The sequence below is a fragment of the Lagopus muta genome, chromosome 3 (assembly GCF_023343835.1).
Source record: "Lagopus muta isolate bLagMut1 chromosome 3, bLagMut1 primary, whole genome shotgun sequence".
NCBI lineage: Eukaryota > Metazoa > Chordata > Aves > Galliformes > Phasianidae > Lagopus > Lagopus muta.
Genome location: NC_064435.1, coordinates 13,708,751 through 13,722,905, shown reverse-complemented (window position 1 = coordinate 13,722,905; position 14,155 = coordinate 13,708,751). Strand labels below are relative to the sequence as shown.

The following is a 14,155-nucleotide window of genomic DNA, read 5'->3' as shown; positions in this document are numbered from 1 at the left end:
AGCGACCTGGGCACCGCTCTCGCTCTGCGCTGCCAGCCGGGTCGCAGTGTCCCCACGCCAGCGCAGGGGTGCTATTCAGCTCCGGCGCGGTGCAAGGCGCAGAGCAATGGCAACGCACACGGTTTTATTCGGAGGGCTGGAAACCACAGCCTTTCGGAAAGGAAGGGAAGTGGCACGTTCCTTCTGCCCCACATTTTCCCATTTTCTTCCCCAGCAGCAGAAAGCTAAAGCGTTTGGAGAAGCGCTTCTATTTACACAGCAGACGGTAATGCTGAGAATTATGGTTCAAATCAGTTGTTTAAATATTGTTTACCAAGGCAAATTATTGACCAGTGTGGTTTGCTTTTTTTTTTTTTTTTTCCTGATGGGAGTTCCCTTCATTAAGGTATTTACTAACAATAGCATTTAAAGGGACAGAATCAAGGCTGTTAAGCCTATTGACAGACTTATCTTCTCTTGCAACACTGTCATACTATATAGTGGCATTGAGAAATACGTAACAGATTTCTTTAAGCCATCTTGCAATATGAAGCACACGCATTTTGCAGCTCTGCTGAGAGGTACTTTTTAGCTGCTGCAGTGTTTGTCCCTTTCCACTGCATAGCTTTGCAGGGCTGAGTCTCCTCTTTGCTTCTCCCAATTCATCTGCCTGACACCCGTGGCTCAGAGCTTATGTTTTTTAATGCAGTTTTTTAACCAAGAGAGGATCCATTGGGCAGCTGTATCTTTGCATTGCAAGCTTCAGGGAAATGTTATTAGCATGGGAAGACCTCAATCTTAGCTGTACCAGGACACTGTATTCCTCCCCTTGCACAGATCAGGGGTCCGAAGTAAAGACTTTTCTAAAGTTTGCTTCATCACCACCTTGGCTGAAGATGAAATAGGCAGCTGAAGTACAGGTTGCATAATGTGCTGAAGGCAGTCTTTCTCTAGCAAAAACAAAAACAAAACTGAAAGACCTGTGTATAGTGGTCTAGAGCTAGAGAAGAGTAATAACCAGATTTTGTATTAGCTTTCCTATAACATTATTCACTCTTAGCTTCTGATATATCCTTGCTTAAACATCTTCACCAGCAAGTGCTAGGTATTACAGCAGTGCGTGTCAGCAGCAGAAAGGAAACCAAGCACACACCAAATTACTCTACAATGTCAATTATCACAACTGATGAAGTTCATGACTTGATGAGTAAAGCATGAGAATCAGCAGATAGAGCTCTTCCAGCCTGGGATTCTCAGATCACCAAGTGACCCTGGGCAAAACACAATTGAATTTTCAAATCGAGTTGTCCATTTTGAGTGACCAAGGCAACATATCTAGCCTCAATTTCAGAGATGCTAAGCCCGTGCAGTTTCTGCATGTCTTCCTAATGTGCAAATGCTTAGCTCTTTGGAAAAAAAAGTTAAAAATGACCACCCAGAAAAATGAAGCAAGAAATAAAACCAAAATATATATCAGAATGGGTTTCTCCAGGTAAAAATATAGATATCTTTTTTTTTCATTCATGTAACATCTGCAGCTTATAAACTGCACGATTTTATGTTAATGGAGAAGTTCATTTTAAATTTCCTGGCTCACACTACAAGTACGTTATATTAATTAACATCCTTTGCAATATCCTTTGAGAACTATAGATGACAGCGATCCTGAAACTGCTAATATTTTTCTTATGTGTTATGTAAGACACATTTTCCAGTAGCTCTGAACTGACCGCATCCTTAGATGCACAATCATCTTTTTGTAACAAGGATTCTGCCTGAAGCCACCCCGCAGATGCACAAGGAACCTATTAGCATAAACAAGGTTTAATTATTTTGTTCAGGGAAAATTTCACTGCTGGGAGCACTGGCAATTAACTTTTTAGCAATTAATTTCCATTCTACTCATCAGAAAAAGAAATAATAGAGTAGAAATAATATGTTCCTGACCCTTTGGTCACGCAGTGGTTCAGTATGAGTTTTAGGGCTTAAATAAAACACATGACAAGGGGATTTTAACAAGATCAACAGAATACGAAATGCATTTTTATCAATTATTATCCATGAGCATGGGGATTTAGCATTTATGCCTGCTTAATACATGTAATGGTACTAAATGCTTAATTCAGAATGCTGAACTTCCAACCAGCCACTAGGTGACACTTTAAATGAGAAATTCATATTATGACAGTTCCAGAGTTAGTTTATCTCTGTTAATACACAGAGTTAATATAAGAAGGGCAATACTTACTGTCTTATATAAAATTGGCTTTTTCTGTTTTGTTTTGTGATTTGTTTGTGTCTGTTTTTGTTCTTGGTTTCTGTTTTTTAATGAGAAAGGAAATTACAGAGATATCAAGTACATTGGCTGAGTCAGTAGCTGGGAATGGAGAATAGGCTCTGAAGAAATTAGCCCTCTTAGTTCCTCATCTCCATGGTGCACTGCTGGGAGCAATTAAATAATAAGAGGACCAGCATGAATGTTTCCAGTGTAGTTGATAGCTACACGAGTAGCAGAAATGTGAATTTGATCTCTCCCTCCATAAACATCTTTCATTATAGTTGTGGCCAAGAAAAAAGTTTTGTTAGGTAGAAAAATTTCTAATCACAAAATCTTTTGATAAGCTACAGAAACTCTGCCACAGAATTCCAGCAATCTCCAAACTGAGTGCCCTCAGATCCACGTACAGTGGAAGCAAATAAGTTTCCAGCAACTGAAGCAAACATGAGAAGATGCAGGCACTTCACTGAAAACACCCAATATTTTCAGCAAAGCCAACATGATGAAGAGACAGGGCCCATCAGTGTCAGAGGACAGGAGAGCCAAGAGGGAAGGCAATGGCCTGCAATGAACAGCACCTCAGCAGAGACAAGCCTGGCAATCAGGCCACAGCCATACAGGAGCCCAGAAACTGAATTGTGTTCTCCAGCAAGGGATAAATTTCAAATGGCTGGCAAGCTGTACTGGAAAACAAAAACATGCAATCCATTCCTAAAGGGTAGGTAAGGATACAGATGTTCATATGGATACGTGAAGGTGGAGGCATGGTGTAGAGCACAAGAAGCAGTTAGGAAAGACAAGAATCAGACTGTCCCTTCTTTGGGTTGTTGAACATGTGGTGAGAATAACAGAAGCTTCTGCAAGGATCTTTTTTCCTCGTACATGGAAAAGCTCCATTTTGTCAAGGAGGTGATCTCCACGGTAGAGGGCATCAGTCCAAGGGATGATGGGCTCCTCCACCATGTCTGCTGCTACCCTGTAAGACTGGAAGACCCACAGGCCAGGCTGCACTCATGAAAGTGCCTGCTTATGAAGAGCCTCAAAACACCACCCAGCAGTGCCTGAGGGCTTAACGAATGCCTCATCAATTATCTGTCTGCTCATCACCATCCTGAAGGGAAAGGTATGCAAACCCTGTGCTCAAGTGCACCCAAAGAGCAGGCTGAGAAAGACTTTTTGGGCCAGAAAGATCTGTAAAGAGGCAGCAGACCCTCAGGGAGGATCATGGACAAATTAAAGTCTTCAAAATTGCAGTTCTCTGCAGTCCAACCTGAGGCAAGATGTGCCTGAGGCACCTACAGGCCCATCAGCATTTCTGAGCACCCTATAGGAGGCCCACAGGGAGTGCCCAAATCCAGACTGAACGTTACTGAGAAGGAGCAGCAAGGCACATGCCGTCCTCCTCACTTTGCCCTCCTGGGTGGTTAGCTACCAAACAAGGTCCTGCATGAAACATAGGTGTAACAGGTCCACACACCTGGCCTAAACTGCTGCCTATCCTGAGAGAGAAGAGATACCACTGACCTAAGAGGATCATGCTCTGCTTCGTCCTCACTGGGATGAGGACTGAAATCCCAGTAGGTGGCCCAGTGAGAACAGGAAGGTGTAATGCAATACAACTCCACAGCACCCCACATCATACATGACTGCTTCAGTGACTGAGAGAGATCTGTGAGTTTGGTGAGAGCACTGCAGCTCCTGAAGCTGCCTGGGATGCCCATGGCAGGACATTATCAGTAGTGCAACACACACACCTGACATCTGTGACCATACACAAGCAAAGCAAGCTTTGTGAGCAAAGACAGCTAAGTCAAATAAAAAACAGGCAAGTGTAGAAAGCTGTGTGTACCTGAGAGCCTCCCTCCTTCCAGCAGTATGGCACCTAACAGACCAGCTGGTCCAACACGTGTTAACATGTCCTTGAGAACCACACATACAAGAATAAGAGCGTAAACATCACTCCAACACACATGCTTTCATCACCTTCAAATATGTTAACACCTTCTGAATTCAGTTTGTGCATAATGTTATTATTAAGAAGCAGCACAAGCACTTTACTTGTGAGTTCATCACAGCCAGTCTTGATGGCTTTATATGGTAACAAACGTGTGCCTACATAACCACTGTTAATTTCCTGATTTTTATACAAAGTGTACAATCTCTTCCATTCTGTGAAAACCACAGTCCTTTAGGAACAACGAGTTAAAGCTAAAAGAGAAAAGAAAAATAAAAAAACAGAGCAAAGCTGGTAGCGTCACTTAAAGATGCAAGAAAGCTGGTTTCCTAGACCTCAAACCACGTTCCTACTTTCTTTCTGTAACTTGTGCAAAATACCATGTTTGACCCTTTTTCAGAAGAATATCAGCTTTGAACTTCCTGGATATATAAAATAACTTGTGAGAACTTCTACAATAATCCTGTAAGATAGCTCTCCTACGTAAGCGTATTTACTCTCAGCCCAAACTTCATTTTGGCACTCTTTCCAAGCTCAAGGCTTGGTTATGATTAAAAAACTTCCAAGTGCTAATCTCTTCCCTTCAAGTAAAATGTGGATATAATTAATACTGCGCTGTTTACTTTCAGTTTGTTTTCTTTTCCAAACAAGAGTTTCTATTTCTTTGTTTCAAATCTCTTTTTTTAAAAAGTTTTTGGCATTTGGATCAAGAAAAGTATTTTAATTGATATTTTTCTTCTTGTTAATCTAAAAAAAAAAAAAAAATTGTTGTTTTCTAAACAGCAAAATTCTATTTGATTTCAGTTTAAAGAGATACGTCACTGAGAATAATATTCTCAACTTGCTTTGGCCATCTGTGCTCTCCAGCACCAATGCATGTTCTGAGGAAATAGCAAAGAGAGATCAGGCTTGATTCTTCCTCAACCAGCAGCGGCATGTCCCCATTTGGGAACATTCTCCTTTTGTTTCTGCACTTCCACAAGGAGGTATTTCAAGACTGAAGAACTGTCTGCTCTTACAGCAACCCGTGCCTGTACCTGTGAAAGCTTTTTTGGCACAGTGAATGGATGCATGAAGGTATGTTAGACTGCAGTGCTGCAGTCCTGCAACAGGCTGTGACAGAGCTGCAGTTACACAGAAAAGAGCTATGGGCCATCTGAAGCTTGAACCTACTTCATGTGAACACAAGTCTGATTCCAGCTCAGTGCTGTTTTATTTGCAGAGGGCCTACAAAAGTGGAGTACTAAACGCAGTGGTGCATTTAGTCCAATACAAAGAGAAGGTAGTCTACTAAAAACAAGTTCTGAAGAAATCAGAATAGCTGATGAAGAAGAGATGTACTCTGGTGAAAGAAAAAAAAAGAAAAAGGAAAAAGAAAGAAAAAACCACCAAAACAACAACAACAACAGGAAAGCCTACACATTTATTAAAAGCTGGCTACACTCCGGATCTTATTCATTGAATGTCCCCATGATTTCTCATGCAGAGGAGGATACAATAGCAACTGCACAGGCTGCTGCTTAAAGAAAAATCCATAAAATGACAACACAGCTAACGCTCTCACAGATGCAGAACCATTCTAGATGGAATGCTTTGTCATATAGTTGAAATACTCATACCACGATCTGAAGATATCCCCAGCCACGAAGAGGAATTAGGTGTTTGAACAAAACCAGCAGGTACAGTCCAAATGTTAGGCACCTGTCAGCAGTCATAGAATCATAGAACCATCACATGGTTGGAAAAGCACTCTAAGATCAAAGGAGACCTTATAGCTCTTTGCAACTCCCTGAAAGGAGGTTGTGGTGAGGTCAGGGTCAGCCTCTTTTGCTGTTTAACTAGCAAAAGAACTAGAGGGAATGGCCCCGAGTTGCACCAGTGGAGGTTCAGGTTGGATGTTTGGAAAAATTTCTTCTCCAAAAGAGTGGTCAGGCACTGGAATGGGCTGCCTATTGGTGGAATCACCATACCATGAGGTGTTCAAGACGCATTTAGATCATAGAATCATAGAATGATATAGAATCATAGAGTGGCCTGGGTTGAAAAGGACCACAGTGATCATCGAGTTTCAACCCCCTGCTATGTGCAGGGTCACCAGCCACTAGACCAGGCTGCCCAGAGCCACAAGATGTTGTACTAAGGGACAAGGTTTAGTGGGGAAATATTGGTAGTAGGTGGGTGGCTGGACTGGATGGTCTTGGAGGCCTTTTCCAACCTTGGTGGACTTGATTCTTTGATGGTTCTATCAGAGAATCACAGAATCATAGAATCACAGAATCGCAGAATGGCCAGAGTTGGAAGGGACTCAAGGGGATCATGAGGGATCATGAACCTCCAACCTTCCTGCCACCAACCTCCTCCCCATTTAATACTAGACCAGGCTGCCCAGGGCCCCATCCAATCTGGCTTCAAACACCTCTAGGGACAGGCCATCCACAATCTCTCTGGCAGCCTGTTCCAGCACCTCACCACTCTCGTAGTAAAAAACTATCATCTAAGTACAACTGTTGATCCATCCCCACCATACCACAAAACCACATCACTAGGTACCACATCTACACATTTCTAAAATGCCTTCAGGGAAAGTGAGTCCATCACCTCCCCAGGAAGCCTGTTCCAATAACTCACCACTCTTTCTGAGAAGTTTTTCCTAATATTCAGCCCAAACCTCCCCTGGTATAATTTAAGACCACTGCCTCTCATCCTATCACTGTTACGTGGGAGAAAAGGCCAACCTTCACCTTACCACAGCCTCCTTTCAGGCAGTTGTAGAGAATAAGGTCTCCCTTGAGCCTCCTCTTCTCCATAGTGAACAATCCCAGTTCTCTCAGCCACTCCCATAAGACTTGTGCTCCAAACCCTTTACAGCATCTTTGCTCTTATTTGAACAATCCCATAGACTGGCTGGCAATCACTTCAATTCCTCTCACTCCTACCTAGGGTCACAATGTGAGTTAAAAAAAATAATAATCCTTTCTTTCATTGGTTTTTGCAGTTGAATGAGTTTTGTGCTCTAGTTCTCAGACCTGGGAGTAGCATGTCTGCTGTAGACAGCAGCAAGCTGCAAGCTGCTACTGCTTCTGAACCCTAGGATCTGGGTAATGTCAATGTGCAGCATCTCTTGGTTGGAGACAGCACAGAGCAACTCGTCTCTTCCCTCATAGCTCTTTGTGTTCCCTATCATGCATCTGCCACTGCCTGTTTTAACAGCAAAGCACAAAAGCTTAAAACAATTGCATATTACTTTTTAGATCATTTTGGACAGATGGGTCATTTTCCAAGCATCACAAATTTTCCTAAGTTGAACTGTGTCATGCCAGCTTTTTTTTTTTTGATGACGGCTGAGTGCAAAGATGACAAATGTAGGAACAAAGGGAAAAACATCCTGTTGGAACAGTACTCTCTGTATTCTCAGGGTGAGAAAAGTATAAGCAACGTTTCAACAACATAACAATGCAATCCATTGCTGTTTTTTTTTTCCTACCCGTATCATAATGTGTAACTGAATACATTTCAAGCTGTGCAGGAGTGCAATATGGGAAAAAAAAAATAAGAAAGAGCCATGAAGGAAAGTGCTAGAAAGCAAAAGTATGCAACTCTCTGCTAGCATGGATTTACTCAAGGATTATCAGCCCTTTTCTGTTGTTGCTGTTGTTGTTGTAAATTCTTTTTGCATCTATTTAGCATAAAACTTTGGAACGGAACAAAGAGTCATTTTTTATGGATTAAACAAGGTGACTGCAGTGAAACCGGCCACTTTATTAACAGATTTCTTCAATATTTTAAACTGGATAATTTTACAGACTTAGGTTTTGTTTTTCTAATTTGTTTTTTTCCATCGAATTATACAAGATTTTCAGAATTAATCTGTTCTTCCGTTTAATGATTTCTGACTGCTGTACAATAAAAGAAGCCCTGCTTTGCTCAGCCCTCACAGAAAAGAGATGCATGTTTCCTCCCCACCCCAGTAAATCCCTTTTCCACAGCAAACACAAGTAAAGTCAACTCCAAATTATACTTGCTGAAGCTTCTCAGAGCAGAGACAGATGTTCCTGGGCATTCATATAGAGGTTGCAGAACAGCTGGGGCTGTTTAATTTTGTATTCTTTCTTCTGTTCATTGCTGCCCCTTCTCCAAGATGCTGCAACGTAACACCCTTGAAAGCAGTGCCTGTTCTAATGCAATGTAAAATGGACTTGAGTAAAATAGAGCTCTGGTGAAGAGCTATTTTTCCAGCTTTTTCAGCTTTTTTTCCCATCTTTGGCAGCTGAAGGAAAGGCCTGCTGCCCTTGCTGACATCTGCAAGCTCAACATTTATTCCTTTCAGGTGAAGAGACGCCCACTCCAGTTGTCTCTCCCTGTCCCCTCTGCACTGCGCTGCAACAACCAAAGGAGTTTCACTGCTCAGCTAATCTTCCCTCCAACTTGGTATTGAGGAACTCTATGATAAAATCACCTTACATATAAAATGAAAAACAAATAAACAGATCTTGGGTAAAGGAGCAGGGATGAGCAGTGGAACTTGATAGGGAGCAGAAATACCTTTAGGTGAAGTCATAAAAGGTGGATCCCTATCCCTGGGGCAAACCTGGATCCCTTTGCGTTATGACAAGAGCAGGAGCACGTACATGCTTCCTCTATAGTAGCTTAAGTCACAACAGCTGTTCTGCAAATGAGTATCAGACCAAATCTCATGTTCATAGCCCTGTTTGTAGGCAATCTGAGCCTGCTGAAACATCTGCTTGATTCTATAGATGATTTCAGAAGATATAAGGCAAAAAAAATTAAACAAGGAAAACTGCTTGTTACATAGTAAGAACAGAGGGCATAGAGCAGAGGTGTGGGAGGTCTTTGGAGAGGCAACAGCTTCAGCAAACAAGCTAGACTTAATGCTGCCAGCAATATCTGGAGGCACCCAATGTCCTACTACAGTCAGAGCTGTATTCCAGCATCCCTGAGGAAATGGCTGGCAGAGAATTATAGAATCAGAGTGGCTTGCGTTGGAAGGACCTTAAAGAACATTTACTTTCCAACCTATGTGATGCAAGGGCAGAAAAGTTAACCTTGAATTTGAGGGTGAAAAGAGACAGTATGTTAGGAGGACAGATCTTTGGAGACTCCAAAAGAGGAAATATTTCCTTTTTGTTTCCTGTTTTGGGGGACTGCAGGGGATAAAACCATCCCTGTAATCTCTCTTCTATTGTTAATGCTCTTTTTCTGTTGTGCACTAGTGCACAAGTCCAATATAGGCTGAAGGACATAACAAAATTAGAGCTTATGTAGGTGAATTGAATTTATTTGGGGAAGCACAAGTGACCTGAATAATTAATCCTTTTGGACATGTTTCCTTTAATAGAGGTCTTAGATTGTGGCATCAAGAAATTCTTTGGTACAATCCTGTCGTTTACAAAGAATGTCCAAAAAATGCAGTTTCCCTGAGCACAGAAAGGAATCCTATTGTTTTGGATATCTAAAAGGCACTTAAGGACTTCTTACATTTATGCTGAATGAAGGGCTATCAGCTCCAAAGGAATTTCACCCAACTTCATAGCAGTGATCCCTTTCCTCTGCCCTACCCTAAGCACAACCTTGTCCTGAGTTCCTTTGTTGTCTTCACTGCCACCTTAGCTCTGTTGGTAGCAGTTTGTAAAGAAAGGAAAACAAGAACTTACAGATGATTCAAGCTTAGTTATTTACAGTGCACTGTTTCATCAGAATTCTCTCTCTTCATCCCATAAAGCATTTTCAAAATATTGCGTTCATCAGTGTCACATCTATCAGGCACATGTAGCCAGTACAACTGAAATGGTTTTTTCCCAGGGAAAAATATACAGCACGTGTAAGCAGCTATTCTGCACATATTAAATTCTACTTTTAAATTATCTTAATCTCTTTGCCTTTTTATTTGTCAGCATTGCTAATTTTTCCTGCCTTTTCTTGCCTTGAGGACTCACACATAAATTGGGCAGTTTAGAGCAATCCTGGCAGAGATGAGCTGTTGGAATCTAGTCACTGAATACATAGGGATGGGATGGGGTGTCCATAGGCCATATTCCTCCCATCTGCTTTGTTATGCTGCATGCAAAGTGCCCAGGGAAGCAGATCCTATCCCAGATTTGCGCTGGGCTCTCTGGAAAACCTGGAGTGATTGGCAAAAGAATGAGCTGGTGGGTGAGCTTGTGTGTAAACAACCTCTCCATGGGCTAGCTCTGGACAAAGTGCAAGCAGCACAGCCCAGCAGTGTAGGAAGTGTGCCCTGGCCTTGTCCTACATCTGTCCGATTTTGGCAGGTGCCAATATAAAGACCAGAAACTGTTATTAGGTCAAAAAGCCTGCAAGCAAAAAGTGTTTTTATCCAGGATAGTTTATATATCCTGAGTTCTTCGAGCATTAGAGAGGTGAGAGGAAGGGCCTCAGATGAAGGTACTGTTAAAGAACGAGCAGCAGTCTTTTGATTTCTATAGAGAGACACAAAGAGAATAAAACAGGAAATTGCAGTAATGGAGAGGGGATGTAACTGCTGCAGGAGGGAGGGTTTCTGCAGAAGAATGGCAGGAATAGCTCTGGCCATGTTCTGCCAGTAGTGTGCAGGTTTCTACCAGATGACGTGGGAGTATAAAGTAAGGTTATGTTAAAGGATGAGCATCCCTCTAGGAAAAAAAATAAAATTAAATTAAAAAGTGAAAACCAGCAAAGAGTTGCTTGATAGCAAAGCCAGAGGTGGCCTCCAAAATGAGAGGGTTAAAATCTTTACTGCGTGTCTGTGCCAGGGTTTGGTAGCAGGGGTGCTGCAGGGCCAAAATCAGTGAAGGAAGAAGGAATGGGGGCACTGGAGCAGGGTTCCCCTGCAGCCCATGGAAGAAACTCACACTGGAGTACATTCACCCACCCTGTCCTTACCTCAACCCGCAGGCTTTTCCACCCTATTTTCTTCCCCTGTTCTCTTGAGGAATGAGAGATACATCAGCCTGGTGGGTCCCGGGCAGACAGCCAAGCCAAGCCAACCCACCACAGCTTCCTCTTAAAAAATCTTCACACAATAGTTTGAAATTAGATAAACAAAGGAGAAATCCTGCAGATTTCTGAAGTACTTCACAATAGAAAGAGTGGAAGGAAGGCATAAAGTTTGCTACAGAAATGGAAAGAGACTGACTACACAGGAATTGTATTGAAGAGGCAACACAATTTCTCTCCAGTTCCATAAGTGAGGAAGATCCATCCACAGTAGAACAGCTCTATTTGGTTCAGAAACAGAACACAGGAGCTAAGCACACTTGCTACATTTTAAATCTTTCATCCAGTTATTCATGTACTGAACTGAATTATTCCTGTATATTCAGCAACTGAAACTTCTAAGGACTTTTTCATTTCTGGAAGAAAATCAGTGTCTTGAAATATGAAGGCTGCTAGGACAAAAGATTGCTGACTATGGATCTTCCTATTGGAATTCAAACAGTACAGAAGAGCAAAGTCATTCTCCATTGCCAACAGGGACCACATGTAATTATGTATTTATATTTCCTTGTGTACTGAGGTGACAGTGACCCTGTCATCCATTACTCAAAGTGAGTGGAGCACACACGGTTTCATGGATTTTGAGACAGTGAAAGCCTGTGAGATCTGACATCCCGTGAACACAGTCACATTGTGGTTGTTAATTTGGTGAAGCACCATGAAGGAGCACTCAAAATGGAAATTCAGACAAGGTGGTGCTAGCTCCAGCACTGCCAGGAGCGGTCTCATGCCACCACCTGTCATTGTTCCCTCAGAACCACTCAGTACCTCCACTTCAGTTTGATGTGGGAAGGATTACAAGTAGCACTCAGGCTAAGGATGCTACGTGAGCACTGCTGCTAACAGTTACAGCTTTCAAGAATGACACTAACCTATCTTTATCTGTCTAGCATTCGAGCTCAGCTAGCATCCTTTAGGAGTAATTGGAAACCTCTGCTGCAGTGACAGCAGTGACATAAACTCATAGTTTAAGCACTGTATTATATGCTCTAAAGTGAGACAAGATTCTGTAGCATACAAAATGGAGTAGTCTTGTTTTCTTAACATGCTACAGATCAACCTGCTGGGAGGAAGCATTTCTACAGCCATGCACTTCAAAAGAAGCTCCTTCTTAATATAAAAATGTCCATAATAACCCCTAAAAGATCAGCAGGTCACTCATAGGCAGCTCAGAGCACAGTCAGCCTCTTTTGTTTTCCTTTAGGTATACAGAGCTCCAGCTGTCTACCCAGCACCCTCAGTGCTGATGGACACTGAAAGGAAGCTTGCAGAGACAGAAGTAATTGGAGGAAATCACAATTAAAATCTAAGCAAATCAGAAGCCAAAGAGACTCAGAAGAGGGAACCAAAGATGATTACTTCAGAATCAAACTTTTAAAAAATCATTTTAATTCCAACCACGCTGAGCACTGCAAGGTATGCATGGCTTTGTTAACTCCTTATCGACTTACACCTCTAATCAGCACTCTGCATCTTTGGCAGGGGGGGTTAGGAAAAACAAACACAAATATTGTAATACTGCAGTGATTAAAGAAATTTTATCCATTTCTTTCAGGAAAACAAGGATTAGGTAGAGGTGCTTGTAATGGGAACCTTATTTAAAACAGATTGCCTTTACACCCAACAGATGGTGAAGATTTTATACAAATCAAATGCCAGGTGATGTGGAGCTGAACTCATCATCACTTCTTGACGTGACGTTAATATTGCAGGAGGTCAGTACAAACAAAACAGACATTTCTTTGCTTGTGTCTGTACTGGATGCCAATTTTAACACTGCCACAGGGTAATAAGATAGGAAAGGCAGTTTAAATTTAAAAGGTTAAGAGGGAAGGATATCTACATAAAGCAGAACAAGCTGTAAGAGATCTACTATGATTTTTAAAATATCCTTACTGCTCTGTGCATTAAATAACGTGTTCTACTTTAATTATGACTCAGAGGACTCCCATCATCACCCCTAAATGCACATCGAAAGGACGCTCAGCTTGCCAAGTCCCAGTCCGAGCTGTGCTTGGCAGAAATACACTCACGCCGTTTCACAGCCTGACTTTGCTTGTAATTATATTTACTTCAGCCTACTGCCACAAGGCAGAAAAACACGGGGCAGGAGGGGAGGGAGGATGTGCCTACCGTACCAGCGGGTCTTTTTTCTCCATGGCTGAGGTTTGACGTAGAAACTTCGCTTCTCCCCGGCCCCTGCAGCGGCTGCCCTGGCCCCGGGCCGGCTGCTGGGAGCTGCCCGGCCGCCTTGGGCTGGGAGCTGGAGTCAGGGTGCCAGCTGCCCCGCAGGACAATGGCTCCATTGGGACAGAGCTTGGGGACAAAGGCACTGCTTTCAGGATTGATTTTATATGCACACATGTGACCTTTGCCTGAAATGACTCTATGGAAAGCGTCCCTGTCCCGAAGATCTGCTTTCAAATGCAGCGGACTGATGCTCTTGCCTAATCTGTTCTGTTCTTTTTTTTTTTTTTTTTTGGCCGCGAATGCCTCAGGAGAGGTCATGTGCAGATAACGAGGTGGTGTCGAGCCCTTTCTAATCATTTAATAGTGCTATTCAGTAATGGATAGGGTTATTTTCTTCACTTTCAAAGTCTTTCACCAGAATTTGCTAGCTGGACTGCTTTTATCTGCATTTAGGAATTTAAGTACAAATCCAGAGAGCCCTAACTTCCAATCTGGTGCCCTGAGCCACTTCCAAACTCAGGCCAGCTGAGTTTTAAATGTGTGCATCCAGATAAGAACATTCTTTCATTTTTTCCATAGATCTGTAGGATACTTTTTTTGAAAATGAATTCCTGTATTATAAATTTAAAGTGATTTTTAAAGTGTTTTTGATGTTTCTTACTTGACAGGACATAAAGTGGAAGCTGTCAGTATTTAGCACATGTAAAATCTAGATACTGCTGTAGCTGTGCTGGAGATAG

General features: G+C 42.2%; 1 protein-coding gene across 5 annotated transcripts in view; it reads right to left on the bottom strand.

Annotated features, from left to right (window-relative positions):
- ENPP2 (ectonucleotide pyrophosphatase/phosphodiesterase 2) overlaps positions 1-13,589 on the bottom strand; it is a 70,079-nt gene extending 56,490 nt beyond the window's left edge. For 3 of the 5 annotated variants that reach the window (XM_048940820.1, XM_048940811.1, XM_048940813.1), the window contains exon 1: positions 13,359-13,589. In XM_048940820.1, coding sequence (XP_048796777.1) covers positions 13,359-13,589 — 231 coding nt within the window. Of the gene's footprint in view, positions 1-6; positions 109-13,358 lie in introns of those variants that run through there. The other 2 variants (XM_048940814.1, XM_048940819.1) reach the window with 2 other exon arrangements.
- Between the last annotated feature and the right edge of the window lie 566 nt (positions 13,590-14,155).